This window comes from Charadrius vociferus, unplaced genomic scaffold (genome assembly GCF_000708025.1).
Source record: "Charadrius vociferus isolate BGI_N301 unplaced genomic scaffold, ASM70802v2 scaffold214, whole genome shotgun sequence".
In the NCBI taxonomy this organism is placed as follows: domain Eukaryota; kingdom Metazoa; phylum Chordata; class Aves; order Charadriiformes; family Charadriidae; genus Charadrius; species Charadrius vociferus.
In genome coordinates, this window is record NW_009647955.1 from 4,008,189 (window position 1) to 4,020,420 (window position 12,232).

The 12,232-nt window shown below is 44.0% G+C and overlaps 1 protein-coding gene across 1 annotated transcript in view; it reads right to left on the minus strand.

Moving 5' to 3' along the window:
* Positions 1 to 735: 735 nt before the first annotated feature.
* Positions 736 to 12,232, minus strand: part of LSG1 (large 60S subunit nuclear export GTPase 1) — a 13,235-nt gene continuing 1,738 nt past the window's right edge. Inside the window, exons 2-13 of the mRNA XM_009883430.1 lie at positions 11,921 to 12,041; positions 11,244 to 11,330; positions 10,307 to 10,393; positions 8,237 to 8,297; positions 7,350 to 7,526; positions 5,821 to 6,246; positions 5,414 to 5,515; positions 4,443 to 4,586; positions 4,010 to 4,133; positions 3,268 to 3,347; positions 2,424 to 2,597; positions 736 to 1,072 (exon numbers count right to left, since the gene is read on the minus strand). Of these exons, the coding sequence (XP_009881732.1) occupies positions 893 to 1,072; positions 2,424 to 2,597; positions 3,268 to 3,347; positions 4,010 to 4,133; positions 4,443 to 4,586; positions 5,414 to 5,515; positions 5,821 to 6,246; positions 7,350 to 7,526; positions 8,237 to 8,297; positions 10,307 to 10,393; positions 11,244 to 11,330; positions 11,921 to 12,041 (1,763 nt within the window). The 3' untranslated portion in view covers positions 736 to 892. The remainder of the gene's footprint in view (positions 1,073 to 2,423; positions 2,598 to 3,267; positions 3,348 to 4,009; positions 4,134 to 4,442; positions 4,587 to 5,413; positions 5,516 to 5,820; positions 6,247 to 7,349; positions 7,527 to 8,236; positions 8,298 to 10,306; positions 10,394 to 11,243; positions 11,331 to 11,920; positions 12,042 to 12,232) is intronic.

Here is a 12,232-nt window from a genome sequence, read left to right on the forward strand (position 1 = left end):
TAAATACAGTCTTTCTAGCATCAAATACTAACGTACACATTAAAAACTGCTATTATGACACTTCTGCAACTAGGTCAGTGAGACAAAACATGACACCATATAGGAAGTAAAATCTCAAATATATTTAAGGACAAATTAGCACCAGATTTTTGGCCAGTCACATGGAGCTAATGTTTTAAAATACCAATGGGAGGTCACACAGAAAAACAACTGGTACCAGCTCAGCGTGAAGGACATCAAAGCAGCATTTTCCTTGCATGGTGTGCCGTGCTCTGCTCTGCCTTCAGCTGGGAAGATAAAGAGTGGTTTCAGTACCAATTCTACAGAATAGGGCTGGTATAGCAGAGAAGAAAGACAGCATTAAAGATTCTTTTACCTCATTTTTCACCACACTTAAGTGTTCTGTCAAATCAACAAACAAGCTTGAAAAAAGAAAAGGGGGTGTGTGATAGGCAATAGTGTCTCAAAATGTAACAAACATCACTCATTGAGATTCAACTGTTTAAAGATTTTAGTCAGTTTTACAGGGCTTACTTTGATCCCAACATATATAAAATACATCCTTTATGGAAGGGAAAAAAAAAAAAAAAACAACAAAAAACCCAATCATTCCTGCATGGCTCCATCCGCTCCCATTGAAAGGACGTTTCAGCAGCAGTCAAGTGCCTGGGCTGGCTTCCAGTTAACACGAATGGCCAGGTCCCTCTTGTTCTCAGAGGGGATGAGCTCCAACTATCAGAGCCCCCTCTTCTCCCCTGCGCAGGCCAATCCATAGCACGGAGCTCCCACGTGAGCTAGTGATGCCCACTTATCCTTCCCCGCCCCCCCCTCAGTTCAGGTCTGCAGGACAGTGCATTCCCTGCCCTGGAAATGCCAGATACCAGTGCCAGAGCTAAGCCTCCAGGTGCTTAGTGATCCTGCGAATTTTCTCCTTCTTGTTCCTGTTTCCGTGTTTTTTCCAAGGCTTTCCTACCACATTCCCAGGATTGGGTGTAGTCACAGGTACAAGCCCGCTGCCAGGCCGGTATCCCATTGCAGCCCGGACCCCTTTCATCAGGGCACGAACGTTCTCCTGGAAGAGGAGACATAATCACCAGTGACCGATGAGAAGATATTTGGCGACAAGCAACTGTGATATGTTAATAAAACCAGATACAGGCAAGCTCAAACCCACCAAGACCTGCTCAGCCCCCAGCTCCAGAGCTGCAGAAAAGGTCACGGCACGCAGCCGAGCCAAAGCCTGCCAGCACGCTCCAGTTCTGTCTGCAGCCATGCCTCGCTGCGCCAGGTCTACCGCTGCAAGCGGAGGCGGTACGCTGACGAGACACTGAGCTCCGACAGACATGAGCTATGGCGCTAGGATCGATTCTCACAGTCGCTGCTTTGCACACAACAAATTCTCTTTGCAAATAAATCTGGCATCTGTGAAAGCCAGAGACTAAAATAACTTGCTCAAGTCTGGAGCGTGGGTAGCGCTGCCGGGGCTCACAGCTCGTGCCAGCACTTTGAGCAGCCAGAGGAAGAGTCTGGTAATCCCAAAAATTCTTTTCAGGTCGTCATTTTCCAAAACAGCTCAGTGTTTTTTGAAAAGAGCCCGAGTTCTTGTTTTCAAAATGCGTGATTATCTTTAGCTGCGCTGAAACAAATACTGTTCATCTCCAGCTAACCAAGCAGAATGGGTCATGCTATCTACAACCCATCCTCTTCATTGCTCAATGCCTTGTTCTGATCCTTGTCAGGTGCGCAGACTTAATTAATTATGGATTTTACATTTCCTTATGAGTCATTAATAATTTTTTTCAGTAGTATAGGGGCAAAACAGATCCCTGTGGGACATAACAAGAAGCCTACAAGTTAAGAAAAATTCCCATTTTCCACTTAATTTTGAGATTTTTCAATTAGATTTTAGAATTAGATTAGTTTGTGTTCTTTTCATCTGATTTCAGGTTCAGAGTCAAAACAACCATGTAATACTGAATCAATTATCTTAAAAAAAGCTTATCGTGACCCCTAAATATATCATCTCAAGAAAGGAAAGTTAGTTTGAAGGACCTGTTAGTCCAAAACCATGTTCCTGATCGGCTGCTGTGTCACACCACCCACCTTCCTTGTCTGTCTTCCTGTTTGCTCAAGATTGATGTTAGGCCCATAATGATGAGGGTCACCCTGTTGACGTTTTAAAAAAAATCAACTATGTGTACCTCATTAGCTATCTTTCAGTCACCTAGCACATTCCCAGTGATTTAGGAGATAATAAAAAGAACAGAGCGCTCTTGGGCAGAAATTATGTGCAGATGCGAACGGTATCTAACACCATTAACTCAACCCAGCACCCCTCCATCCTTAAAGCTATTTTCTCCAGTAACTATGACACACCGGTGCTGCTGTAAAAGCTCCCAGAATAAATCTCCTCCAGAACTTACCTGGTGGAAAAATGTTTTGTCCACCACATTTTCAATTTGTTTTGCTTTGGTATTCTTCTCAAGCTTCACCTGTCCACTGGCCTGCACGGTTCTGCTCTCTGGGCATCTTTGATGCTGGTGCTGAAAGTCATTTGGGTCAATGCCAGGAGGCGGATGGCAATATAACAGCTTGCCCTGCAAAAGCAATGGGATTCAGTTTTTACCAAAAAAACCAAAACCAAACCAAAAACCAACTCAGAGAGAGACACAGAGAGGAAAGAAAACAACCCCAAAGCTAAGGAGGGCCCTGGAAGCCCAGGGGCTCACACTGGCAGAATAACTACCAGTACAGCTGATTTCTCCTCCCAGGCAACAACTGGCTTGACTTTAAAGCACCATTCTACCTCTACTTCAAAGCACCATTTCCAGCTGCAAACAATACAGCGCAAAACTCTCAGGGGTATGGGAGGATCCTGTTAAGAAATACTCAACAGTAAGTTGCGGAGAGGTTCTGTAGCAGCACGCAGTATTACCACGCTCATAACTGCAGTCCTTAGCACCAAATACTGATCCAACTATACAAAATGGATTTGTTTCCTGAATATCTGCTGCACGTTCTAGAGATATGATAATTTATTTAGGTAGCACCTTATTTTTAAGCAATCATCTTTTTAAGAGTAAGCAGCAGAAGAAATTTCATTTATTCCTTGAAAATATAAAAATAGCCCGATTTAAAGAGTATTTTAACATATGTTAATTTTATCCAGAGAAATAGAATTAATTTTATTGTCCTCCTTCCTGCTCCAGTGAAACCTTCAATTCACCTCCTAGCAGGTAAGAAAACCCAGATGTGGGAAGCACTTACACTGACATAGTCTTTTAACACATATCGAGCTGATCTTGGCTGGTCTGGCTGTCCATGAGCTGTCATAAAGCCCCTCATATCTGGAAGACAAATCCAAAGTATATTCTGTGTCAGTACAACAAGAGCATTAACACATTCTTCCCTGCTGCCTAACTGCACATTTGCATCCTCTCTCCAAAAAAAAAAAAAAAAATTTCCCTTAGAAAGAGGTTTCAGTTGTGGAAAGCAAGAAGGAAAGGGGAACACTGCTAACCATAGGGAGGCTGCAGAAACATCCTAACCTGGAAGGAATTATGAGAGCTGACATCTCCCTACCACCACAAAACTTGATGGATTTTTGGTTTTGTTTTAAGGCCAGAGAAGATTAACTGCATCAGAGAATCAGACAAGGGAGATAATCTTTCACTGCATTCTTCAAAAATCTAGTTCAAGATACCGTTGATGGGAGGTAACTAAAAGGATGAGAGCACCACACCACACTACACAGACCGGCAGGGCATTTCACCAACATCCTTAACACAATCACTACATCTGTCGGATGAAACTGGCAAAGCACCACTGCAACACACATGTGAGATTAGCTGTTAACAAAGGCCCTTCCTGAGGAGAGGACAAGTCCTAACGGGGAGGTTCAACACATGACAAACCTGAGTCTGGCCTAACTTTAAGAAGTTTCCTTAAGGTTGCATTCAGGACCACGCACACAGTCTAGGCAACAGGTTTCAAAGGGATCATCACTCACATCCGTATGCTGTTAGCAGCTCTTCAGCTGTTGGCTTTCGATCTGGATCCTCATCTTCCCTTGGCCTTATGATATTTATTCCGTAGGTTGCTTCCAAAATGTTTCGTGGGATATGCTGGCAAACGTAAGCTAGTGAAGGAAACCACCTGGTGATTTTCAGCTACACAAGTAATCTTGCCCTAGTCACTCCAAGAGCACACATTAAGAATGACTTTGGATTTTGTTGCAAACCAGAAAAATGATGCAAGTCTGAGAACAAGATAAACTTGAAATGAGATGGGGAAAGACCAACACGACAGGGCTGTTTTATCCAATGTGCATCCCCACTGCCCTCAATGCGTGAGCACATGCGCCCCTAGCAGGGCTGGAACATGCTACATTGCATACTCCAGATCCAACACTTACACTCTCACAAACCCCATGCAAAGGATATTAGAGAAATGGGTGGGACATGGTCCCTCATCTGGTCTATAGGCAGAATTCCAGAACAAATCATTTCTGCCTTGGTAGAGATGAAAGATGGCATCACCAGACCAGGGCAATCACAGAGGCACAGGCCAGGTTCCACATACAGGGTCTACACAACAAATAATTGATGAGTTCACCAAGGCAAGTCAGTGTCCATGGAGGAAAAAGGAACAAAAAAATCCCGAACCAAATGCACAGATAAAACAAGGATGCAAATGGGAATAAGCAGAAATTCTCCTAACACAGACATGTGCCCTGCTGGCCCCTGCCAATGAATTAAGGAAATCTGATGTGGAAGACAGCAGCACTTCCAAGGTTCATAAATAAGGTGTCCAGATGGGGGCAGCAAGATCTTCAGCTCTCCAATCTGATGGGAGAGAAGAAAGCACTCCAGAAACCTTTAACTGCATTGGACCTTTTGAAACAGGTAGGAGATTGCACAAGTACAAATCCCACAATGCTCGTTATAGCATTGCAGTTACTACCTCAAAATCAAGAGCTTGACCAATATGAGACCAGCAGCGTAACTGGACTTGTTCACAGCAATGACTGTGGACAAGAAGGACTGTTTGAAAGTTTGACCTTAAGCTATTTAGAGGAGCACTGACTTTTCAGAGGTTCTCTCCTCGTGACTGGTGTTGAAAAAAAGAAGGGCCAAGCTACTTAAATAAAATTGGGAGATGGAAAATCTCTCCCATTGCACAGTGGCTCTCATAAGTGACTCTCAAACTGTAGAAAGAGTTTGCACACGAGAATTAAAATTCCAAAATCATATATATCAAGCCTACCCCTCTCCAACCTACTCTGCTGGGCAGAGTACAGGTTGGCACACAGAGTTCTCAGTGAGTCCACATGGCTGCAACTAGTTCATAATGAAGCACTCTTCCACTGGGTGGGGGGAATAATGAAGAGATCAATGCTCTTTGTTAGCAATACCTGAAAGTGCTTTGTACGGCCTGGTGTAGCAGACACTGACACCTTCTTATTTCCAAGGATGGTGTTGATGGTTGAACTTTTGCCAACATTAGGGTAACCCACCTAGATGACAGAGAAGTGGAATGGTAACTGATATTAGGCAGGGCAATGCCAGAAGACTGGCAGAGCTCTGAAACAGAAGTACTTTAATAAAATGTACTAAAAAAATTAAGGCAAGCCGTGGGGAATGCTGAGCTCCAGGAACTTCAGAATTAATCTTCACACAACATGCTTGGTGATTTGTGCTTGCTAGTTTTTTCTTTACCCTTACAGGAAGCCAGGCTACAGGATGAACTTCTCCCATGGAAGACATATGAAATTAAAATTTAGATTAAGAAAGTTCTGTTTAAGCACAAAGTCTAACTCACCAGCCCAACATTTACTTCCCCATCCTTCACCCTTGGTCCTTTGTGCATGGTTTTGAATATGTCCAGCAGCTCATTTCTCTGTACCAGGTGGCTGAAGTTCCTGATGTTCCTGTTCTGCTCCTGCACCACATGCTGCACTGCCGTACCATCAGTCCTGCTTTCCATCCTCTCTGGGGCAGTAGCATTTACTTTGTCCCCACCTTCATCTTCAGAACAGGTTTGCCAGGCCTCCTCTTCATCATCTTCACAGTCTTCATATTCATCATTGCTGTCATCATCACTAACTAGAACTTGGTTTACAGTTTGCAAAGCACTGCCTGTGGATGTGCTTTCTGCGCTATCTTGTGCTGTGTCATCTTCTGCTTGACCAGAGCTTTCATCCTCAGAATGACTCAGATCCTCTGCTCCATCTTCAGTGTCTAGCTCCTGCGTAAACAGTTATTTGATAGGTGAAATGCAAAGACAACAACAGTAAGTCTTGCTGGTGACTGCAGTGGCTGCAGCAGTCACCTATCTTTTTATTCGCCAGATCCCAGTGAATGATAATTCACTCCTTACATCACACAGGTTTTTTAGGGGTCTTAAGTACGAAGTAGAAACAACTAGCCAGTTTTAGGAGAATGACAAAAGTATTCCAAGAGGGATTGTTAGCTTCATTGTGAAGTTGTTAGAGGTTTATCTCCAGAATCACAACTGTGAACGTGAACACACCCACAGCATCCTTATACACAGCAGCAGCAGTGCCCAGGAAATATTTTTTTTAAGTTATCAAGTGTTCCTAGTAATAGGAATGAATGTAAGAAAGACCTTTTCATAACAGCAGTATCTTGAACTTTCCAAAAAAGAAAGCAGACATACCACTTCTAGTCTTACTTTTAAATCAATCTGTAAAAACATTTTATCCAAGAACTGTGAACCAGCTGAACAGATTAGGTATTTTTGAAAGAGATGTGGGATATTCCATAGCTGAATAGCCATGGCTGTAACAGATGAACCCAGTAAAACCAGAAAATGGGATTTACTGATAACATATTACACTGGAGGCAGCAGCAGAGTTTGTTCTACTGGTCAGACTGAGAGAGAAAAATCCTCTGTCCCCATGTGACCATGTCCCTCACAGCATCCCTCTTGGAAAGGATTCCAGTTCCTGCAACAAGTTCAGAGTTTGCAAACAGATCTACAAGGGCTGTTTCCGTAGCTATTAATCAGCAGCCTCAAGTAACCAAATTTACATTCTAGTTCAGTATTATTTACCAAGTCACTAACCTTGGAAGAGAAATTGCAAGGACCACAACGATTGACTGAAGGGTGTACTATTTTGTTCACCATTTTACTCTCCTCACTTTTGTCTCCGAATCAATCATTAAAATACTGGTTTACAGCCACACAGGTCCTTAGAATAATCCTTCCCTGAGAAAAGGCCTGTGCCTTTCCTAGAAAGGTGCTCAGGTATATCACAAGCATAACAGCAAAGCAAGTTATCCAAGGCAGTCAGCACATACCCAGTTGGAACTGGTCGTCTACAGTACCTTTGGTTCTCTGGATAGCCGTGTGCACTCTGCCAGAGCTGACCAGAACACCACCTTAACACCTTCTTTCTCAAAGAACTGTGCCCAAGCAGCCCGCTGTTCCTCACTCAGCAAATCTGCTTTGTTTATCAGGATCATGTTCTCCTTGTCATTGCTGACTTCCTTAACATAACTTTCCTGAAGAAAACAAGAGAAGGATCAGTTTGTACTCTGGTTTAGATGACTCCCCCCCCAAGGAGATATAAGACCAGCAAGGCAAGTTACTCCATCCAACTCCACATGACTGCAGCTAAGTTTACTGTCCCCTGGGCTAGATGGAACTGGTGTTTAGCAGACAGCTACAAGAACAAATTGGAGCATGCAACTACTGCAATATAGGTTGTTTCTGCCACGTGTGCAAACACCTTGTCTGCTTAAGAGCTATGACAAGATATTAATCAGCACCTCACAGCAGGAACTCCCAAGATTAACTATTTGAGCAATTTCGTATCTTATTGAGGCACAATGTTCCATAGTCTATCATTACAAAGCTGTCACTTCAATAATTCTTGATCCTCCACTTCAGCGCAGTAATCCTCACCCATTTTTATTCTACCATGCTTTTAAGCAGAACAATTCCTTTGAGTGTGGACGCTTCCAGTGGGTAATGATGAGCGATATAACAACTGCAATACAACATCTGTAGAACTGCCTCTGAATCCACAAGTGTGCAATATCAAAAAAAAATTGAAGAAAAATAATTTGATGCCAGACTACTTGCATAAATAAGACATCCAGTTAGGTACAACAGCAGAACAGCTTCAAGGTAGCTGAATGTGTTAAAAAATAAATCATATAAACTCTAAGAAATAAAATGAAGACAACATTCAAGAAAGTGGTTTACTTACCAGATCTTGGCATCTGAACAGAAGGGGGTTTCTAGCATCTACTATCTGGACTACAATATCACTGCAAAAATAAAAGAAAGCCCCATAAAGTACTATTTCTCACCTTGCCCCAAAGAAAGCAGCAAGGCACAGTACATACAAAACCTTGGGTTTAGGTTTTGCGTGGAATTTTAATGGTTTTAACAGTATTACCCTACTAAGTACCTTTACTGAATTAACAAAGCATCTCAGCATCCCACATGCCCCAACAGAACCATGCTTATGCTACAAGCCAGCATTGCTGTACAGTACATCTGCCTCGCTTGGCTAATTCTCCTGTACAGCCGCTAAAAAATGTGGTAACATAACTTTATTTCTGTCTATTCTCATCTCCAAACTGCAGCAGAGTGGCTACAGAGAGGAAGAAGAGGTGGTTTTCCTACAGTGAGGTATTCTGGAACACTGTTGTGCCCTTTGCATGGACCAAGACATACAAAGTCTCCCACAAATGACTTATAGATACCCAGCGTTTGCCGTCAGGCATTTTCAAAATTTATTTTGTGCTCTTCTTGTCACGAAGCACAGAACAGTGAAAGAATTAGACTCCAGTAAAACATGTTGTTCCCCCTCGCAAGCAAGGCCTTGCATGTGTGCTTTTAGGAAACATCTTCCAAATCCAGACACAAGGTTGCCACCACATATGGGAACAAGACTCATCAATTCTACACACAAATTAACTGTGCTGGCTTCAGATACCAGAGGCACCCATGTTCCTTTCTTCAAAAGGAGGGGGAAGTTAACTACACCCTCTTTCACTAGAACTTCGCCAGGGTGGTAATTTAACATACTAGTTGCCAGATATTGATTCTATTTGTTTGACAGGGATTTCTGTTAACTCAGGACAGCTTCCGAACACCATAGGTTAAATGGAAGAATTTCAAGCCTCACTAGGCAGTTGGTTACATATTTAAAAAAAAAATAAAATAAAAATCAATAAAACCCCCAAGGGACTCGTTCAATAAGCCACATGGGTACAAAGAGGTACTGAACAGTTACAGCAATTCAAAGATCAATATGAGAGAAAGCTGACACCATGCTACTAGGATGGGATACAGAGAAGTTACTGAATCACACTGCTGGGAGCTAGTTTGAAGCAAACACAAGAAAAGCCTGACAACAGATCAAATTATCTGGCAAGGTCAGGGACTGGTCGACTTTCCTATTTGATTCTGAGACAGCATCCTCACTCTACATGAAATAAAAAGCTCCAACAAGAGCAGAAAGGCACTAGTAACACATTCCAGCCACCTCAAAACACACAATACACTCATACTGCATATCATGATACCCTATAGTGGACGCTCCCAACCCAAATCTCTCCCGGCCAAAGACCCAGCAGCACCCAGTACAAAGCCACTTCTGTGAAAGCACCAGCTCACCATGACCTCACTGGTGAAGTATTTTTCAATTTTAGCAAAATCAGACGAGATGATCTCAAACTTAATTACTAGTGAAATTAAATGCCCCAGTTAGATTAATGTAGCAGATAGCACTCCTATTGTATTACAGTTCAGCAAAGCAAACAAAGCTACTTCTGTGATATGACAAGCTGTTGTCTTTTGTGCACTGCTGCAATTTCTCTGCATGGCAAAAGGCCAAGGACCAAGAGGCTCACTCTTTCTCAATGTTATTTAGTTGTTCTCCCTCGCCTCCTGCCCCTGAACGTCAGGCTGCAGCTGCACGGTTGAGAAAGAGCGAAAAGGGTTAAACTTGGCAAAAGACCTCAAAGACACATTCTCAAAAGAGGCCTCCCACACAGAGTTACTGGAAGAGGACAAGAACAGCAGCAGCTGAAGAATCATCAGAGGCTCAAAGCAAGCCACCTGCAGAATCACAGTGCTGAGAGCTAGCGCGTGCCACTAAGCAGCTGCCCTTCTCCACATCACATTTTGATCACTTCAAAACCAAATCACTTCAGTGCTGACAATGAAACAGTAACTGTAATTGGTTTTCCTGTGCTCAGACACTCAAAGGCTTCAATTCAGTAAAACACATTAAACATTACTTTTAAAAATCAGTGATATTCTTTACCTCCTTTCAATGACTCTCCAAAGCTGACGCCAAAATTCCAAGTTTCGTTCAAATGGGGTTAGAATTAACTTTTTTTCTTCTTCAAGACTAAGGCAAAATAGAGAAAAGACATCATACTTGACCCATTTCAGGCAAAAAGCCCACCACCAGCTCTTCCTCAGATCCAGGAGCCTTTAGTTTCAAAGACAGCTATCAAATCAGACTCATATAGCAGGTACTATTTCTGCCAGTTTTGCATCCAGGTAAACTGGTGTCAGTGACACACGTTCAGCAGTCACACAATGGCTCCTGACCATGCCAATGGAGAACTGGTAAGTGACAGAAAGAGCAAAAACTCATCAAAAGTCTGCCTGTGAAATTTCAGAGCCACAATCATAAACCAGGGAAGTTATCCCAAGTGCCAACAGTTATTACTCAAATACCACCTGGAAAACCTAATGAATTTGGGGATGGTACCTGACATGGCTCTTGGACTCACTGTTACCAGCGCCTGAGGGACTTTGCTCAGGGCAAGCATGGGTTCATACGGTGTGAGCAGATACCACCCAACTCTCCAGGCCAGCAGATGCAGTGCAGGACCAGTACAAGCTGCTGTACGCAGGCTGACAGCGCTGCACTCTATTCAGAGCAGCACTGTTGCTCTTAGAGGACACATTCACCACTCCTCCACTTCACAGGCAAGAACAGAACACCACACTCCATCCCGAAGAATTTTAACTGTAAGCAGTACAAAACCATGCACATACAAGACAGCTGTGCAGAGCTTACCACAAAAACATGTCTGGATTGTGGCTGCGCTGTCCGACCTCCCAGAACAAATACAGGGAGCCGCTGACAAGCCATTACTTTTATAGGTCCAGCAAGGATAAATATAACCCACTGCTTCCTGTGTCTCCAGATGCCACCAGCTACTTACCCAGACAAGTGGCATACTCACTGGGCAAGCTGTCGCCTCCATTCAAGAAAGCTCTCCCTCTCAGCTTGCTTCAAGTCCTCTGCACTGGTTGTCCTATCCCAATCTGGTCTGTAACAAGCACATTTTGGAGTAAGTGATCACAAGTAGCAGTCAGACCAGTTACATTACAGCAATAAACATCCACAGAGAACACAGGCACCACACGTTCAGCTACACTGAGATGGTTATAGTTCAGACATGCGTGCGCCTGTTTTCAGCAGCGTTAAGTACACTTTTTTCCTTGTTCCTTCTCAACGCCACTAGCTGAGAGGACACTATCCTACACACACTAGATCTCACAAAGCTGCTCTTTCAATCTAAAATTTGTAGTGCATTTAAGATGGGAGATTCATCTCTTTGTCCACTATGCACAGCACTCTGGAAAGGCTTACTAAGTTGCCTGGATACATTAGCTCCAGCAGTGCCAGGCTTTGACCAGGAAACCCACACAATCAGGACCGATGGGCTGGGGCGGGTAGCATCCACATGGCAGACTGGCACCTGTGCCACAGGTTAGAGCAAGCTTGTGCAGGCCAGGTAGCAGCTTCCCCAAAGACAGGGTACTGACAAAGCAGACAACTGTCCCCAGGCTTGTAGCCACCGAGGGGCTGAGCCTCCTCATCAGAGGGAGATCCAAGCCTGGCTCTGCCAGGACTCACCTCCGTGGGATGCGCAGGAACTGCCGGTTCTCCTCATGCAGCTGCTGGACATGCTGGGCCTCCTGGGCTGTGAGAAGGCCAGTGCGGCTCTGGGCTGACACGATCTGGATATTCAGACGCTCTGCAGGAGAGCCGAGATAGTCATCTAAAGCCAGCTGTCCCTCTCCCTGCTGTCACCAGTCCTGCTGGCCTCTGCCACCCCACCCCGTCCTGTCCCATGCCTGCAGACCCCCAGCCCTGGCTCAGGACACCATCCCCTCTCCCCTGCTCCCTCGCCTGACTAACCCCATTGCCAGCCCCAGACCTATCCCC